Source organism: Mixia osmundae (assembly GCF_000708205.1).
Source record: "Mixia osmundae IAM 14324 unplaced genomic scaffold scaffold_1, whole genome shotgun sequence".
NCBI lineage: Eukaryota > Fungi > Basidiomycota > Mixiomycetes > Mixiales > Mixiaceae > Mixia > Mixia osmundae.
Genome location: NW_014575563.1, coordinates 1,774,021 through 1,790,507, shown reverse-complemented (window position 1 = coordinate 1,790,507; position 16,487 = coordinate 1,774,021). Strand labels below are relative to the sequence as shown.

Here is a 16,487-nt window from a genome sequence, read left to right as displayed (position 1 = left end):
GGTGGACGTGTCGTGTCGAAGACGACCGACGAGCGTTCCTGGGCTTGTGGCAGCTCGTCGCTATAGTCACCGGAGTCTGCGTGCGCTCACCGAGAGTGCACGAGGGAGCTCTACACGTGCAGAGACGGCCCAGCATGGAGCACGCGAGCACCGCAGCACGGCCAAGGTCACCAGGAGCAGCGAGCATGAATTCGTCTTTCAATGGCGCAGCGAGCGTAGCCAGCTCGTCGAGCATGCAACACATCGACTCGGGCCCCAATCACCGCTATCATGGCACGAACAGAAGGATCATCCAGCCCACCAGCTCGCCCTCTCATGCCAATATCACTGCAGAATTGTCGGCTTACCTGCAATCGAGCTTTCTGCCCTCTGTGCTGCCAACGGCGGATGAATACCAGGCAAGACCAGCATGATCTGAGCATACGCAGGCTCAATTCAATCCTGGACTGCGCAGATGAAGGAGCAAACGAGGATATACTTGCAGACGTTGGCCAACCGAGTCTCGCCAGGCGCAAAGTTGCTACCGTTTGGGTGAGTCCACTCTCTGGCCTTGCTCTCGGCACGCTCAATCCATGCATGTGTTGTCAGGTCAATGGCAAACGGCTTCGCTCTTCGCAATTCAGGTAAGACTCATCGCGCTCGCAGTGCGTGGATAGCCAGCTCATCAATTAGCAGACATGGATCTGTGTTGCTTCAGGTCAGAGACAGAACGACCGCAACGGTCTTCCTCCGAGCTCGTCGAGATACTCGGACGTATCATTGAGCAAGGCAAGTGTTCGCCCTTAGTCGCCACTGCATGCGTGCTGACACAATGACTACAGAAACCGATTTCGAAGTAAAGATGTTGCCGCGAGCGAGGATACCTATCATCAAGCTCAGCAAGCCACCGTCTCCGGGCGTGCCTTTCGGTCTCCAGTGCGATATCGGCTTTGATAATCGATTGGCAATGGAGAACACGCGACTCCTACTGACTTATGCTCGTGTCGATCCTCGCTTAAGGACCATCGTACTCTTTCGTCGGTGGTAATGATATGCCAGCATACTTTATGCTGACCTGTCCGCGAGCCGCAGTCAAAGTATGGACGAAAGCGCGTAAGATCAACAGTCCCTACACCGGCACGCTCAGTTCCTACGGCTACGTACTGCTCGTAATCCACTTCCTTACCAATGTCCGCAAGCCAGCCGTGTTACCGTAAGCATCACAATAATCAGCAAATGGCGCAGCTCATTGGTTATTTCGCGCAGGAACCTGCAGCGTCTGCCGCCGCCGAGAGCGATACCAGTTGAAGAGCTCGAGATCGACGGGTGAGCCTGACCATCTATACTTATAGCGCTTCTCACATAGTCTGCCAGGCATGACATATACTTTTACGATGATCTGGACAGCCTCGACGCAGTGTGGTCAGGCACGAGCAAAGAGAGTGTGGGCGAGCTCCTCGTCGCTTTCTTTCGATATTACTCGCAAGAGTTTCGCTATGCGTGGGACGTCATTTCTCCGCGCACGGAAGGCGGCATCCTTACTAAGGAATCGAAAGGCTGGCAAGCCGACGTAAGCGAACCATTAAGCATCAGACTGCGTGCTCACATTTGTTCACAGCTGCATCCTGAGGATAGCTTGATGGGCGGGCCGCGCGAGCTCAACAAGCTATGTATCGAGGTTCGCAGCTGCAGCACCTGCATGGCCACGCTGACGCATCAGCACGACACGCAGGACCCTTTTCAGACAGACTACAATGTGGCCCGTACAGTCACAAAAGACGGCATCTTCACTGTACGTTCTAGCAACACAGCTAGATCACAATGCTGATTTAAAACAGATCCGGGGCGAGATGATGCGAGCTGTACGGATAGTGACGCAACGAACAGCAAAGATCTCCAGCATTATTGCAGAGTTGACCGAAGAGCGATCAGATCAGCTCATCGCTGCACCACCGGGTGCAGGTAGTCGGCGTCGATCAGCCCCCTCCCCGCGGTTAGGACCAACAGTCTATCCACAGCAAAGTGCAGCTGACTTTCGCACATGGCTGGCGACGTCTGCTGGTATGGCCCAAACAGCGGGTCCAATGTACACAGGACGGCCTCAGCAGCTTGGTGGCCATCTTGAAGAGGCGATCGAGACGAGCCCAAACAATGCGCTTGCACCGCAAGTACAAGACTCTACGCCACGACAGGACTACTCGTCCGGGCGGCAGGAATACGTGCCTTCACGTTATCGGCACGCAATGCAGTACAGTCATACGCTAGCGCCAATCAATGGCTATAGGCGGCCAAGGCAGCCACACAGTCAGAAATCGCAGTCCCCAAACTCGCACCAGTCGAATGGTACCAGTTTCGCAGGATCGCAAAGAGGACGACGCATGTCTTGGGACGGCGTGCAAGAGTCCACTGTCACCAATGATTTCGATAGGTTCTTTCAGGTTGTTCCTGATCAGGAAGGTACAGCAACCATGACGGCCCCTGTCAGTCCGGCAATGTCAGAGATGTCCTACAACTTTCGCAGCCTTGCAGTCAACGGGCATACACAGTCGTCGCCATTACAATCTGCTGTTTATTCGAGCTCAGATGGCGATGTTCCCGTGCTCGATGCAGGCTTGAGTGCGCAGTCATCTATGCAGAGCAACAGCCAACCTCATCCAACAATCAAGTTTGGAAACTTTCATTCGCCTTTACATTCGCCCACGCCAGCAGCTGCTGCTGGGCTGGGTTTGTTCGAGATGCGCGATCACGAACTCGCAGCGGAAGCGGCGAAATCGGCTGCCGCTGCCGCTCGAGCTGCGCAGCCACCAGCACCCCGATCGTCTTCATCGCGCAACACGACCTTGGGCGCCATTCACCCTGAAGTCGACAATGATACGTTACTGTTCGGCGGTATACGGGTCGTCAGGCGGCGAGAAGAAAGCGACAAGGCGATGGCCGCGCTGATGCGGTCAGCTGTACAGCGGAGAACGTCGCGAGAGCCAATGGCAAACTCTTCGCGGCCTGAAGCTGCACAGCGGTAGCATGATGAATGCATTACGCACGAGATGGCAAGCATGACAATAAGTTGCAATAAGCATAAGCTCTACAGTTTAGACGGAAGGCACGCGCTTGCGCTGAATCCTGTTGCCGCCTTCTGCGACTGTGCATGCGCCAGATTGTGCTGTGAGAAAAGAGCTTGAGCTTCTGATGGATGCAGGCCGCTCTATGGGTGCAGCATGATATGCAGGCGCTTTCTCGTAGGGCGGGAGATAAGCCGGTTGAGCCATGGGTGATGCTCTTGTGACCGGCAAGAAGCTCTGCGAGCGCAATGTTGTGCGAACCGGCAAAGGCTGGGCGCAATGCCATGGGTTGGGCATTTGGCTCTCGAGCGATCGTTGTGCGCTATATGGCATCGCGATAAAGTCGTCCTGCTGCTGTGAGGCGCGACGTCGGCCCATAGCACGTGCGATACAAGGCGACAGCAAGCTGATCGCAAAGATCGAGAAGAACCTGTGTCATCCGCATGTGGATCAGTGCTTATCTGGGGCGTTTACACGAAAGGCATACACTCCTGCAACGGCGAGCAGGACGATATGATTGACATGAACGGCACTTGAGCTGAACATGTCGCTGTCCGCGTTCTGCTGCGTGGCGTTATCCGTGTTCTGCTGCGTATCACCTGGAGGTAGATACACAAGATCGGTCATGAGTACGATCACTCGAGTTGCAAGCCAGTTCAAGGGACAAGATAGTGCTTTGCCGAAAGCGAGGAGCCCCCGAGTGATGCGGTCCGAGCTCAAATTGATGATCACAGGAAGTAGGCCTGCAGATGCTTTGGATGATAAGCTCGTTTGTGATTTGACGAGTCCTGAGCACTTGCCGATGTTCCGACCTTGCTTTCCCGCTCCATCTGATCAGAGACGGCATCGAATATCTTGAAGCTGTCTGCGTCGACAATGCTGCCTTCTCTGACTTCCATGACGGATGCGACATTGCCGCAACGGTAGCAGTAATTCGGTGCAGACCAGACGGTGACCAGATTGTTTTCTGGGAACATATACTTGAAGCCTTCCTGGACAAGTTGATGCGCCCGCGCGATGAGGCTGAGCGAGTTGATGTGATTGAACTGTCACTCTGTCAATACTGACCTCATCCGGATCAACAGACCAACCTCCTGCGCTATCTTGCCGCCAAATAGCCATCCTGCGCCACGCGGGCTGACGGACCATCCGTCGATGTCATCTGGATCCGACCACATCAGGTCTGCAGTGCGCTCCGGCTTGTCAGCCCCATAGAAAGGTGACCAGCCGGCCAACTCGCCACAGAAGGCTCCCTCGTGTGGGATCTCTTGCGCCCGGGCTATCGTTCTAATTTGGTCGAGCGTCCTCACTTCTGGCGAGAGCCCGCCATGAACGCAAAGAATGGTGCCATCTATAATCTGCAGTCGTTCTCGGAGCGATCAGCACTGGCGTTCTGGGAAGTTTTGAGCGACATGCCGCTGCAAGATTGAGAAAGTCAAAGACGGAACAACAGGCTTTCCAGACTGTCGCTGAGCCATACTTTTTCTGACATTCGTCTGTGCCAAGCCGTTATGAGCGATAACTGGCACACTGCATGAGAGACATGCCATAGAAGCCATAGACCTGCGTGATCTGTCGAGACTCGTGGTTGCCTCGCAGAAGAGTGACACGGTCTGGCCACCTTGGTCGCGTCCAGGTTAGCATGTCGCCAATTAGCAGGCAGCAACACTGGGCTCACCTGACTTTGAGTGTCATGAGCAGGCTGAATGTCTCCAGGCTGTAGTGTCCCCGGTCGACAAAGTCGCCCTGCCAAAGAATGAGACCGTGATCTCGTGGACACCTCCAGGCTGACCATGAAAATGTAAGATGTCGAAGGGCATTGACCGCCGACTTTGAGGAGTTCCAAGAAATCCCATAGCTGGCCATGGATGTCGCCGCACACAGTGACAGGTGAGCTGACAGGCTGGACATTGGACTCTTCCAGCAAGCGATCCTTGACGAGTTCGCACAGCTGACGTATGCTCGATTCTGGCAGATGTTTACACTTTTTGAGCCATTCGATCGCTTCATCTGCGTCGAAGGAGGTCATGCTGCTCGTATCGCCTGCTCCAGGGTAGGCCATGTCGCCCATCGAGGCCTTGGCGAGTTGTCCAGTTGTGTCAAACAGGCGGCAGCAGCGTCGGCGCGTTGCCAAACAAATTGCGTTGCGTTGCGCCGAACGAGTTTTGATAGCGATAAGTCGTCCCTTCGAGGTAGCCAGCAGCTCCATGATAGCATGGCTCCCTCGTCACACTGCAGCATACGACTGACCGAGCCCGTCGTCTTCATTCGCGCTGCAGAAGGGGCAGCGGAGCGCCGACGACAGCGACAGCAAGCCCGCCAAGCTCGTCAGACCGGCTCACGCAATGCCTCCCGTACGAGATCGCCCAGCAGGACTCGCTCGCCCGAGAGAGCGAGGTCTCCGGGCAGAGGAGGCCTGCAGAACTCGCCCATGTCGGCTTACATCACGAGCAATACCTCTGCAGCGCCTGGTCTGCCTGTTCATCAGGCACAACCTGCAGGAACGCGGCAACCGCTAGATCCCCTATCGGCGCATAGTGGACGAGTCTTGGATGATTCAGGTGCGACGACGAGCTTGCCGGGCTCGCACAGACCGAATCATCAAGCGTATCCGAGCTCGTCAGCTGTCGCACGATTGTCCCAGCCATCCTCGCGAGTACCTACGCCTGGTCACTCACGGCAGGCATCAGCTTCCAGCACGCCTTTCCGGTCTGCACAGACCAGTCCAGAGCGCACTGGTCGGGAAGCTCAAGCTCACGCCAGCACCGATAGCTCCAACCTGGGTCATACCTCTGGTCTCGTCAGCGGTGCAGCCACACCTACGACGCAGCGTGCTATTGAAGAGGCTCGTGAGCAGGTCGACGTTGTTCTGCCGCCCTCCGTCTTGCGTGGGATATTGACCATCAATCTCGCGAAACCGACTCGTATACGCAAGATCAGCGTGCGTCTCATAGGCACAACACGAACAGAATGGCCAGAAGGTGCGAAACAACACCCGCGCAAGATGATCGCTCTGATTCGCAAGCATGCCTGCAGGTATCGGCCCCAGAAGGCTAGAAACAGCAGACGAGAGTGTCCTGCTAGACGAGAAGCAAATCTTCTTTGCAGCGAGCGGACAGTCGACAGAGCGACGGGCTTTCTCGGTCGGTCCCGGTACCCGATCACATTACGCGGACGAGCACGATTCACTAGATCACTCTCGCGGCAGGAATCCCATGCGTGTCATCAGGCAGGAGGCAGCCCTGCGCATGGGAAGCGTAGATCGACACTCCAATCTATCTGCTGTAGATAGAATGGCGTCCATGTCGCCTGCACCGCCTAACCGTCATACTACCACCCGTTTGAGCAGTATGCCTGCTACTATCAGTCCGACGAGCTCCGCTCCTAGCTCGCCCGCGCATCGCATGTCCGATTTGCCTGCTGTTCAAACCAATGGCATACCCGTCAATGGGGCGCCTCTTGACTCGCCACCTTCCTATGCCGCCTCTGAAGGTCCTCGACGATCATCGATAAGCAGTAGGCTGTCTGAGACCGTACCAGAAGAAGATGACGATGACGCTTCCGTCATCTCACCTGAGCGGCCGCCCAGCGTGCGTACGAATGGACGGTCCCCTTCTGTTCGGAGCGCTTCGAGAACGCCCAGCAAGCCACGCTTCGGCTTGCAATCTTTGGGTATCTCTTTACGCGGAAAGAGCCAGCAGAGACGAGATACGAGTCCTGACAGCATTCGCAATGGCAGCGTAGACCGTCGAGATCAGAGCATTACCCGCATCAATGGCAGAGATCAGAGCAGAGGGCGCAACAAAGCACTCAAAGCCTTGCGAGAAGCCCTCACTGCAAACGAACCAAATCAGCGCGATCTTAGCGATGATGAAGACGATGTCAACACCCGCTCACAAGGCTGGAAGGAGTTCAAAGCGGGCGTCTACAATTACCCAATATCCATGTCGGTCCCGCAGAGCCTGCCCCCGACGATGCACTGCGACTTTGGTCACGTTACCTATACCCTGAAAGCGGTCATCCAACGCGCTGGCGCACTGACCACCAACCTCACGACAGAAACAGATGTCCAACTCGTCGTTTGTCCTGGCGAAGAGGATCTCGAAGAGACCGATAGTATTGTCGTCGAGCGCTTTTGGGAAACCGAGCTCCGCTATCTCGTCGCATTCTCGGGCCGCAAATTTGCCATTGGTGGCAATATACCTGTTTCACTGCGCCTGAACCCTATGAACAAAGTCAAGCTGTTCAAACTCACAGTCACACTCGAAGAAAGAGTAGTATACTATGCACATAACCGCAAGATCACGAGACACGAAGGTGTAAAGAAATACGTCTTACTCAAACTAGAGCAGTCAGATTCAGAAGTACCCTTATTGCCCGTCATGGACGACTCACCCGATGCAATCTCGACTTCACCCCTCAATCGTTTCTTTGTCAACGCTACCTCGAGCGAAGGTTCGCCATGTCGATACGTGCCTGATGCAAGCTAACATAACGCTTAGATTCTACGCCGCAATGTCTAGATCCTATAGGACCATGGAATCTCGAATCCGATATTCGGCTGCCAGACTGCTCAAGCAATATTCGCTTCTCAGTCGAGCATCCTCAATCGACAATAGCGGTATCTCATACGATCAAGCTCGCTTTGCGAATGCAGCGCGGGAATGAGGAGCAGCTCGACTCGAAAGGCAAGAAGAAGAAATGGGATATCATCATCGATGCGCCCATCACGATCTTGTCGTGTCGATGCCGATCGAATAGATTGCCGACGTATACAACAGCTAGCGCTAGCCAGCGAGATACGTCGCCAGACTGCGCCTGTGCGCAAGAAGCTACGCGCACAGGCAGACGTGCGTCAGTCTCTGGCAATGCAGCTCTTGACAATCAGCAGCGCTTCGAGCGTCTTATCGCCGGAGAGGAGTCCGAGGGTGGTGACAGACCGCCCAGCTACGCCGCAACGGCTACGATCCGCGAGGCCTCTGTCGCACCGAGCGAAAGAGGCCGATCGCTTTCGACATCGATGTCGCGGACGCGGTCAAGCGTGCGACACAGCGAAGGCGTAATTCATGAAGAACCTCGAGGCCGTCCGGCCGTTCGCCAATGATGTTGATCATGTACGATGCTTGTTGACCCATATGCAACCTCTTTGTCATCGCACTGTCGTTTTCCAGACTAGCCCTGGTCCTGTGAATGGCGAAGTCCAATCTTCGAGACCACTGCGAGTGAAGGCTTGCGCGGGCAAGCCAATATCGACGACTACGATGGAGCCAGCACGGAAGAGCGAGACGGTGCCTGCCTTTTGGCAGCCAAGAGCGACGGTCGTATCGGCTCGAACAGCCCATCGATCTTCAACAGCAGAGACGCCCGAGTCCGGATCGACGTCACTCGGAAGGTCGATCGAAATGACATGACCGCCCTTTTGCTTATCGATCCAATTCGCAAGCTCTTGATCCTGTCGAGCTCTGCCTGACTTCTTGCGTGGTTCGGGGACATTGTCGGCTATAGCTTCGACAATAAAGTCGGGTTGACTCGGCAGCTCTGCATGTCAATTCAGTGCGGCTCAACTTCACGATGAGCAGACTCACCCGCGAGCGAGCGCACGACAATGCCGCCCGCAGACGTAAAGAGCCGTAAATAGAAGCTCAAGGATTGTGGCGGATCATCTGGCGGGACAAAGGCAACGACGGGACTCGAGCGATTGGCTAGATGCGCGCCCGCTCTTAGCGCATAAGTCGCTTTGCTTGTGAAGCCGCAGATCAAGACGACTTCGAGTCGCTCGAGGGCTACGTCGACAGGCGCAAGCGAGGCGATCGTCTCCGCCAAACCTCTTCCTGCATTCTCACACCGTTGCGCCAGATTCGGGCCAGTCTCTATGCTAGCGATCTGCTGCACTTCCGACCATTCTTTGTGAGTGAGCGCCAAAATTGGCTGCCGCGTAGAAGAGCCTTTCCGCTTTGTAGCAGATTTGCGAGCTTTCGAGGTTGGACGTGGGACTGCCAGAGCAGCTTGGCCCTGCTTGGACATGGACGCGGCGCGTGATGTGTTGGGTCGACGCGATGGCACTTTCGCTTCGGGTAAATCAAGCTCGGTCTCTTCCTCTTCGCTAGAAGAGGTATGATCAGCTGCAGCCAGACTTGAGCGAGTCATGGTGAGTTTCGGCGTCGGCAGTGCAGCGGCAGAGTCGTAATCTGTCGTCTCATCATTCTCCGTGGCTACAATGTCGTGCACTTCGCTTGGATCTAAGACATTCTCGGTATGCGCAAGCTTGGTCGTGTAGCGAGCTATGTCCCTGTTACGATTGTGGGCAACGAGTCGTAGGCTGGGATCAGACTGATCTCCGCTAGCGAGTTCGGCCCACACGGATGCCTTGTCGAACCGTTTCAGGGAGCCTTGAAAGTCAAACTCATCGTCGACTGTCTGCTCTGTCGTGCTGCCCATGTCCACGACGGGTACTTTGGCCTTCTTTTTCTTCTTCTTATTCTGGGACTTGCCGTTGCTCGGCTTGACGGTCTCATGAGAGCGCTCGCCGGCTAGCGGTGTGGATGAGGATGGCCTTGCAGCCGCCGCAGAGGTTGCCGGTGCATGGTGTGCAGCAGCGGGGAGAGCAGAGGGCTCAGGAGCCACATTGACGAGCTGCAGCTCCTTCACAAACGCTCGCTGAACGACATAGTCGGGCAAAGAGCGGATGGGTTTACCAACTTGCTCCAGTCGTACGGGAGCGACCAGCTTGAGGTTGCCTAGCCTGGCATCGATGTCGCTGACTGTGCCATGTACGACCGTGCCATCCAAGAGCGACACTCGTATCGGCAAGCCCAGGAAGGCGCTCGACATGGCCGCTCTCTGAGTGGCACACTGCTTGAAACGCGAGTCAACGCTTTGGCGCTTTGGCCCTCTTCAGATCTCAGATGTCCATCCTCTTCGAGCAAATTAGCCTCTCGCTTCCTATCCGGAAATGCAAGACCATCCAATGACAGACAAGAGCGAGCTCGAATCGCTCTATGCGGACGACAAACAGACTCGCTATCCCGATTTCCTTGCAAAATTAGACGAGCAGCTCGCCGCATCCTCGTTGCCTGAGCGACCGCAGCCCACAGCATACGGCCTCCCTCCTCCTAGTCCTTTCACGTTCGACGAGCTTCTTCGTCGACCGCGGTCTCAAGAGGGACGCTACTCCGCATTGAGTAATCCCACAGAGTATGGCAGACCAGCCGAGCTCAGCAGGACCTTACCTGAGCATGACTGGAACAAGCACGCAAGAAAGCGCAAGAGGATGCTCGCTCGCTTTGGACAAGGCGTGTTTGCTCTTCTCGCTGCAGTCTTCAGCATCACAGGCGCGGTCGTACGTCACGCCATGTGCAATTTGTACATCTGCTTATAACAGTGCAGGCGACACATCCCGCCACGCCAAGTCCACTCAGAACAGCAGTGACGACCATTGCTCTCGACTTTCTAGCCATCTCGTGCGCACTCTGGACAGTTTGGCATTTCGTCTTGAGGAGTATCTTCAAATCCGATCAGGGCGAATCCGGCGGTTGCTGTGGCAAACGAGCAAAGCCAGACCGTCGCTCGATGCATCACGCACGGCCACCAACCTACTACTCGCATCTCGGCGGATCATCCTACGCCATGCCCCCCAGCGATCCCCGCATAGACGTCGACATCAAAGCTAGAGCAGCCCGGAGACGGATCAAACGCACCATGGTCAACGATGTGCTCTTCACCATGGTGTGGATCGCGTTACTAGTTGGCATGTTTGCAACGGGCAAGACATGTACTCCCGGCGCCTTTGCTGGCTTTTGCACGTATTATAATCTCGCACTGACCTGTTCAGTCTTTGTGTCAGCTAGCTTCATCACGAGCATCACCCTCGCGGCATTGGATTTGAGCCGCAGCAGTGTCTAATGCATACGCTTTACAACGAACGATTGCGAAGAGGGGGAGAGGGAGAAGAGCGAAGGGAAAGCGGCCAGCGCTCATGCGATAGCGCCGAGCACACCGGCCAGACCTATTCAGACATCAGCGTAGCAAGGCGAAAGGATCTGCTGAACTGACTGCTATGACCCTGGGATAACGAGCCAGGCTTGCCGTTGTGCTTCTTGTGGACCTTGATCATGGTGTGTTTTGAAGATGATTGACAGTCGAACAAGAGTCTGCCATCGTTCTCACCGTCAAGGCGGCACTTCTCGACATGCTCGCGGTATTTGCCATCTTCGTGGGTATCGTGATGATGGTGGTGGTGGTGCTCATCGACTTCGAAGATGTCGTAGTGGTGCGCGTCACGCTTGCTATGGGGTCGCTCCTTGAAAGTTTCCGAGTGGCTGTAGCTGCCGCCATGGCCGAATGTTCCATCGTGGTAAGAAGTCGAGTCTGAGAATGTCACGTCACTGGGCTCCGCATGACCTGGCTGGCCATGTTGGAGCGCGCGCTTGCCGTGCCACACTCGAGCGTCCTTGACAACGACATGCTCCTTATGGGCGTGCTTGCCGTGCTTTGTCTCATACTCGATCTCGTACGTCGACTTTTCGGGATGACGCGAGTCATAGTGGCCCTCGAACGAATATTCGAAAGGTTCTGCATGACCTGATTGTCCGTGACGCTGAGCGTGATGCCCTGTGAAGCCATAGCTCGAATCTTGAGGCTTGTGAGAGTTGTAGCCATCAGTGAAGTCGAGCGACGCGCCACTGTACGCATGACCGGGCTGACCATGCTCTACAGCACGCTTGTCATGCTCATTCTTGAACGTATACGACGTATCCTGACGATCATGCGAGGTATAGTGGCCAGAGACTGAGAAGTGAGCGTTGCCATCGTGACCTGATCGATCCTGTTGCACTTGTGCGTCCTCGTAGCCGTGTTCCGGAGTGCTTGGATTATATGAGTTAAAAGAACCGAGACCGACGGCGGAGCCGCCGTGGCGTGGGCGACCGGAGTGCTCTTGACGCTTGTGATGCCACGAGAGCGTCTCCTTGTCATGCGTTATGGTGTCGGAAGAAGTGTCATGTCTGTAGTCACTATCGTACTCTGATGCCACGAAAGGATCGCCGCCATGACTGCTATGCCCGTCGATCTTGCTCGTTGTGAGGCGATGGTCGTATGGGACGTGACCACTCGAGCCGGTAGCGTGTCTGGCGGATTCGCCTTGCGGGCGGGAATCGTCGTATTGGCGTGACATGCCATTTTGACCTCGTTTGGTATGAGCCGAAGCGGGCGATGATGCTTCAGAGGCATAGTCCGGGCTTCTGTAGGTCCAACTGTCCTTATCTTGTTCGATGGCAGCAGTCGCGTGCTTGGAGTAAGATCCATTCTCGTGATGATGCTTGAGATGATCTGCATCATGCGAGTGCACAGTGTACGAGCATTTGTGCGTCTTGTCGTCGCAATGCGCTTTGAGACCGTCTTGATGATAGACAAAGTGACCGTTCGAGTCGACCGTTCGATCTGCTTCGGCTCGGTCCGCGATCGTATCTCCAGGAGCGGCATCGACTCGAGACTGACGATCGTGAGCAGGCTCGAGGATCTCTGAGCCATAGTTGCGATGATCGTCTGAGCTGTCGAGCGTCTTGGGCTGAGGTCCTGTGGACGAGTCAATTCAGCCCGACTAGCTTGATAGATGCACAACGGGACAGACCTGCGCCTTTGCCGAGGACTGCGCGCTTGTCGTGAGACTCGATCGACGTGCCGCCGTACGAATCTGTTTCGTGCGTCAGACCAGCGCAGGACTAGATGGCGACGACAGACCCTCGTACATGATGCCATGTTCGCGGCCACTCTCGTTGAGGGAATAGCTTGACTCTGGACCTCCGCCATTGTGCTGATGACCTGCACCGTTGTCTGCTCGTCTCGCGCGCGCGTAAGAAAGGAGTGCAAGCAAGGAAAGGGCAAGAGGCTGACGGTAGTCTGACGTGATCGTGGTGCGATCCTGATCTGCCTTGACGGGACGGGAGTAAGAGGCGAGAGTGATGGCTGCAGTGACCCAGACGAGCATAGATTGCTTCATGATGACGCGAGGTGGTATGTGGTAGTAGTGCTGGTGGCTTTCAATCGATGTCGTGTAAAGCAAAGGAATGTGTTGTCTGCTGCAGCAAGTAGTGACTGTGATGTAGCGAGCTAGAGAAGCAGAGAGGAAGGAGGGGCCTTAAGTAGGCTCGAGCATGGCCACGTATCGAGGCCATCCACCGCCAAATTCGGCCATCGCGTCCACGTCGTCCTCGCTGCTGACTGACCTCGCTTCCCCTGCTGTGCGTGCCTTCGACGCTCTGATCTCCGCGGCAACTGCTACAACACTCTTGACTTGAGCACTCGGTCCAGCTCGACGAGCATCAGCACACCAGCAGAAGCGACTTGACGCAACGGCAAGCACAACGTCGACTCATCAGCGGCTTCATCCGGCATTGTCGTTGATCCATGGACCCTCCAAGCGCATCTCCGTCCGTCTCATCGACAGAGAGAGGCATGCAAGCGTCGACGTCAGACTCGCTCGTCGCCACGACTGCGCCACAAGAAGTGCACTCTTCGCCGACCGAGATCCAAGAAGGCACCCATGATGCCTTGCTCCAATCTACACCGGCTCGTTCGCTGGTCCGATCAGACACGGTCACAGACTGTGGTGCATCAAGCACCCGAGAGGCCGCCGCTCATCTCGAACGCTCGCTCGCTGCAAGCAAATGGGCTTCCCCGGCTTCGCACGACTCGCTCATCTCGACCTCCATCTCGAGCGTCAGCGGCCCACCGAAGCAGACATCGAGAGATCGCTACTTTGATCGCTTCGACTCTGCAAGCGACAGAGAATCGCCTTTTCATCTCGGCACGCTCATCTCGACCGAATCGCCTCGTCAGTCGTTGCCTATGCTTCCCTCAAGCTCACCTGTACGTCCTCAATCTATCACGTCGAGCGTTGCTGACAATGGAACAGTTGAGCACGTATAGCACGCGTGAAGCTTCAATAAGCCAAGAAGACAAGCAGACAGGTGCCAACATCTGGTCCTCGCCTCTCGTCAAACGTAGACCGCCTTTTGACGCATCATGGGACATCCAATGGTCTCCTTCGCGCGAGTCAAAGCTACTCGATCAGGGACATGCTCGTCTCGGATCGGATGACCTCAATGAATCAGGCTTTTCCAGTCTTCGAAGCATTCGCTCGGGCAGCCAGGACTCATCTGCTTTCACTTCGCCTAACACTTCCGTCAGGTCATCGATCGCCCAGAGTGACATGCTCAAAGGCTTGGCAGACTGTCTTCCTCACTCGAGCTCTTTTCTACCCGTCACACCGCCGCTCAAAGCATCTGCGATTCAGAGACGCCAGGATCAGCTTGCGTATCACAAGTCCCAAGAAGATCAGTTGCAGCTTGAAGCATTGCCCGAGTCTGTCAAAGCACTCACACAAGCCTTCAATCCATTCTTGTCATCGCCAGAACCAAAGACAGTCGATCCACCAGCGCCTAGCGACGACACCAGTCAAGTCAGATCTGACGATGCAACCAGTGATTCATCCAATGGCTCGAGCGTCTACACCAATGCAGGCGAGCTCTTCAGTCCGACCATCCGAAGTCCCAGCCAAGTTCGTCGTCGTGAGGCATCCAAGCGCGACCAAGCTCAGGATAACATCGATGACGCTCATGCCTCTGCTCCCGACTGTGGTCCTTCCAACCTCGGCGACAAAGTTATCGATTTCTCCCACTTGTCGCGCGGCTCTTCACACGCAGCGCTCCCGAGCAGCCATGTCAAGGAAGCATCCTACGATCAGATCCAAGCTAGCGCATACCAGTCCGTCTCGCGCTACCTGCTCGTCGAGAACGTTCCGCCTGAGACCTCTCAAGCCGCCATAGGCAAAACATTCGCCGTAGGCTTCTTGCTGCTACCCATAAAATCACACTGATAGCTCAGCAGCCCTATGGGACTTTGCGCGGTATTTACCTCCGTTCACTTTTGACGCAGAGTGCAATTGTTCTGGCATTCCATGACACTCGCGATGCTATCGCGGCCCACGCTCAGCTTCCGAACGAAGCAGCTTTCGGTACAACGCTCGTGCCTCACTACATCAAGCCTCACGAGTTTGCCAGAGTCGCCTCGGAGCTGCCTGTCCTCTCGCCCAACGAGGGTCAGATTGAAGTACGCGTCAACCGAGCAGATTGCCTCCCCATCAATTCTCAATCTATGAAGGTTTGCTACCGCGCCTTGAGGACTGCGACTTTTGCTCATATTGCTCCTCGAAGGATCTCTTCACATCTTTTGGGGACATCAAGTCGTTCAAGCAAACCGGGATTGAGCACGTCTACTCATGCGACTACTGGGACGACCGAGATGCTGTCTCGGCCATCGAGACCCTACATGGCCGCGTGCTACGCGGCACTGCTTTCAGCATCCGCGCTCGCAACGAAGACGAAGTCTTTGCTACAGCGCAGCTGCCAACTCTGCCCGTCAGCGGCGTATCGTACTCGCATGTTGCTCAGAGCACTCCTCTGCGCGCTCCCAGCATGCGCACTTCCTGCTCCTCTTTACTTCCCACGCACACGCAAAGTCTCGATCTCGCGCGTTCGCCTTCAGTGGACCAGTTTCACTCGTCGCCGTCTTATGCAAGTGAGCTGCATGGTCTCAATCGCACCCGAGGCAGCTTCATTCGCAAGCTTTCGGCTCCCACTATGTCGCGTTCTTCGCAGATGCAAGACTCGCCGGCCGGTCTGCGCGGCATCACGCCTCAATGGGGTCTCTACCGCGATGACCGTGTGCCTGACAACACTGCATTCGATCTCCAACGCGTTCGCATGGGTCTCGACAATCGCACGACAGTCATGATCCGGCGAGTACTCAACCCGTCGCCAATGCGTTGAGCTGACGCGATCCCACAGAAACATCCCTAACAAGCTTACTGATCTCGGTTTGCTCGATGTGCTCAACGAAAGCAGCCCAAGATCGTTCGTCTCTGCCGTCTGTTCTTGTCTGCAACGAGCTCATGTGCCCCGTGCATTACAGATTCGACTTTATGTACCTCCGAGTGGATTTTCAGTCTGGCGCCAATACCGGCTACGCCTTTGTCAACTTCTGCACGGTCACAAGCTTGCTTACCTTTGCCAACACCAAGCTAGGCACGCGCTGGAATCGCTGCAACTCTGACAAGGTGATTCAAATGTCGTATGCAAACGTTCAAGGGTAAGTCGATCAGCGATCTAACGAGGAGCGCTGACATCTCGGCTTGCAGGAAAGAAGCGCTGATCAACAAGTTTCGCTGCAGCTCCGTCATGTGCGCACACGCGCGCTTGCTTGCATAGAGCTAATTTGCTTGGCAGGGACGAGCACGTTTCATTCCGACCCAAGATCTTTTACTCGAGCGGCCCATACCAAGGCCTTCCCGAACCTTGGCCTTGAGCCTTGGCCTCTTGCGCTCGCCTTGCGCTGTCAAGTCGACCGTCTTGCGCTCAACCTTGTCGCAATTGACACCTTGCGCGACTTGCT

At 55.6% G+C, this 16,487-nt stretch overlaps 7 protein-coding genes across 7 annotated transcripts; 4 read left to right on the top strand and 3 right to left on the bottom strand.

Moving 5' to 3' along the window:
• Positions 1-134: 134 nt before the first annotated feature.
• L969DRAFT_92111 (uncharacterized protein) lies at positions 135-2,999 on the top strand (the record flags this gene model as incomplete). The annotated part of the gene is made up of 11 exons (XM_014715780.1): positions 135-398; positions 455-531; positions 589-623; positions 676-768; positions 822-1,016; positions 1,072-1,192; positions 1,246-1,305; positions 1,354-1,549; positions 1,598-1,657; positions 1,712-1,771; positions 1,818-2,999. 11 exons carry the CDS (start codon positions 135-137, stop codon positions 2,997-2,999), a joined length of 2,343 nt encoding a protein of 780 aa, XP_014571266.1.
• Positions 2,698-5,196, bottom strand: L969DRAFT_21542 (uncharacterized protein). Its single transcript, XM_014714961.1, has 8 exons — positions 4,831-5,196; positions 4,717-4,784; positions 4,586-4,659; positions 4,455-4,534; positions 4,130-4,396; positions 3,835-4,084; positions 3,526-3,781; positions 2,698-3,468 (listed from the first exon to the last, which is right to left on the bottom strand). The coding sequence occupies exons 1-8, from the start codon at positions 5,107-5,109 to the stop codon at positions 3,069-3,071; spliced, it is 1,674 nt and encodes a 557-aa protein (XP_014570447.1). The 5' UTR covers positions 5,110-5,196; the 3' UTR covers positions 2,698-3,068.
• A 57-nt stretch (positions 5,197-5,253) lies between these two features.
• On the top strand, positions 5,254-8,142 carry L969DRAFT_14875 (uncharacterized protein; the record flags this gene model as incomplete). Its single annotated transcript, XM_014714927.1, has 3 exons — positions 5,254-6,019; positions 6,075-7,493; positions 7,541-8,142. 3 exons carry the CDS (start codon positions 5,254-5,256, stop codon positions 8,140-8,142), a joined length of 2,787 nt encoding a protein of 928 aa, XP_014570413.1.
• Positions 8,143-8,164: 22 nt separating this feature from the next.
• Positions 8,165-9,898, bottom strand: L969DRAFT_165232 (uncharacterized protein). The gene is made up of 2 exons (XM_014715779.1): positions 8,624-9,898; positions 8,165-8,576 (listed from the first exon to the last, which is right to left on the bottom strand). Exons 1-2 carry the CDS (start codon positions 9,867-9,869, stop codon positions 8,188-8,190), a joined length of 1,635 nt encoding a protein of 544 aa, XP_014571265.1. The 5' UTR covers positions 9,870-9,898; the 3' UTR covers positions 8,165-8,187.
• Positions 9,899-9,990: 92 nt separating this feature from the next.
• Positions 9,991-10,940, top strand: L969DRAFT_69948 (uncharacterized protein; the record flags this gene model as incomplete). The annotated part of the gene is made up of 2 exons (XM_014715778.1): positions 9,991-10,377; positions 10,425-10,940. The coding sequence occupies 2 exons, from the start codon at positions 9,991-9,993 to the stop codon at positions 10,938-10,940; spliced, it is 903 nt and encodes a 300-aa protein (XP_014571264.1).
• L969DRAFT_84549 (uncharacterized protein) lies at positions 10,913-13,226 on the bottom strand. The gene is made up of 5 exons (XM_014715777.1): positions 12,930-13,226; positions 12,777-12,869; positions 12,667-12,729; positions 11,091-12,611; positions 10,913-11,043 (listed from the first exon to the last, which is right to left on the bottom strand). The coding sequence occupies exons 1-5, from the start codon at positions 13,033-13,035 to the stop codon at positions 11,012-11,014; spliced, it is 1,815 nt and encodes a 604-aa protein (XP_014571263.1). The 5' UTR covers positions 13,036-13,226; the 3' UTR covers positions 10,913-11,011.
• Positions 13,227-13,442: 216 nt separating this feature from the next.
• Positions 13,443-16,400, top strand: L969DRAFT_14871 (uncharacterized protein; the record flags this gene model as incomplete). Its single annotated transcript, XM_014714926.1, has 8 exons — positions 13,443-13,904; positions 13,951-14,877; positions 14,925-15,197; positions 15,251-15,849; positions 15,884-15,949; positions 16,008-16,184; positions 16,234-16,275; positions 16,322-16,400. 8 exons carry the CDS (start codon positions 13,443-13,445, stop codon positions 16,398-16,400), a joined length of 2,625 nt encoding a protein of 874 aa, XP_014570412.1.
• Positions 16,401-16,487: the final 87 nt, after the last annotated feature.

Bases quoted from the DNA above. Each gene is read 5' to 3' on its own strand.
- L969DRAFT_21542 (XM_014714961.1), bottom strand. From the start codon at position 5,109: ATGGGCGACATGGCCTACCCTGGAGCAGGCGATACGAGCAGCATGACC. The intron at 4,660-4,716 runs GTGAGCCCAGTG...GACGCGACCAAG, and splicing joins CTCATGACACTCAAAGTCAG to GTGGCCAGACCGTGTCACTC. The intron at 4,397-4,454 runs GCATGTCGCTCA...GAACGACTGCAG, and splicing joins ACTTTCTCAATCTTGCAGCG to ATTATAGATGGCACCATTCT.
- L969DRAFT_165232 (XM_014715779.1), bottom strand. From the start codon at position 9,869: ATGTCGAGCGCCTTCCTGGGCTTGCCGATACGAGTGTCGCTCTTGGAT. The intron at 8,577-8,623 runs GTGAGTCTGCTC...ATTGACATGCAG, and splicing joins TGTCGTGCGCTCGCTCGCGG to AGCTGCCGAGTCAACCCGAC.
- L969DRAFT_84549 (XM_014715777.1), bottom strand. From the start codon at position 13,035: ATGAAGCAATCTATGCTCGTCTGGGTCACTGCAGCCATCACTCTCGCC. The intron at 12,870-12,929 runs GTCAGCCTCTTG...CGAGACGAGCAG, and splicing joins CACGATCACGTCAGACTACC to ACAACGGTGCAGGTCATCAG. The intron at 12,730-12,776 runs GTCTGTCGTCGC...CGCACGAAACAG, and splicing joins ACATGGCATCATGTACGAGG to ATTCGTACGGCGGCACGTCG.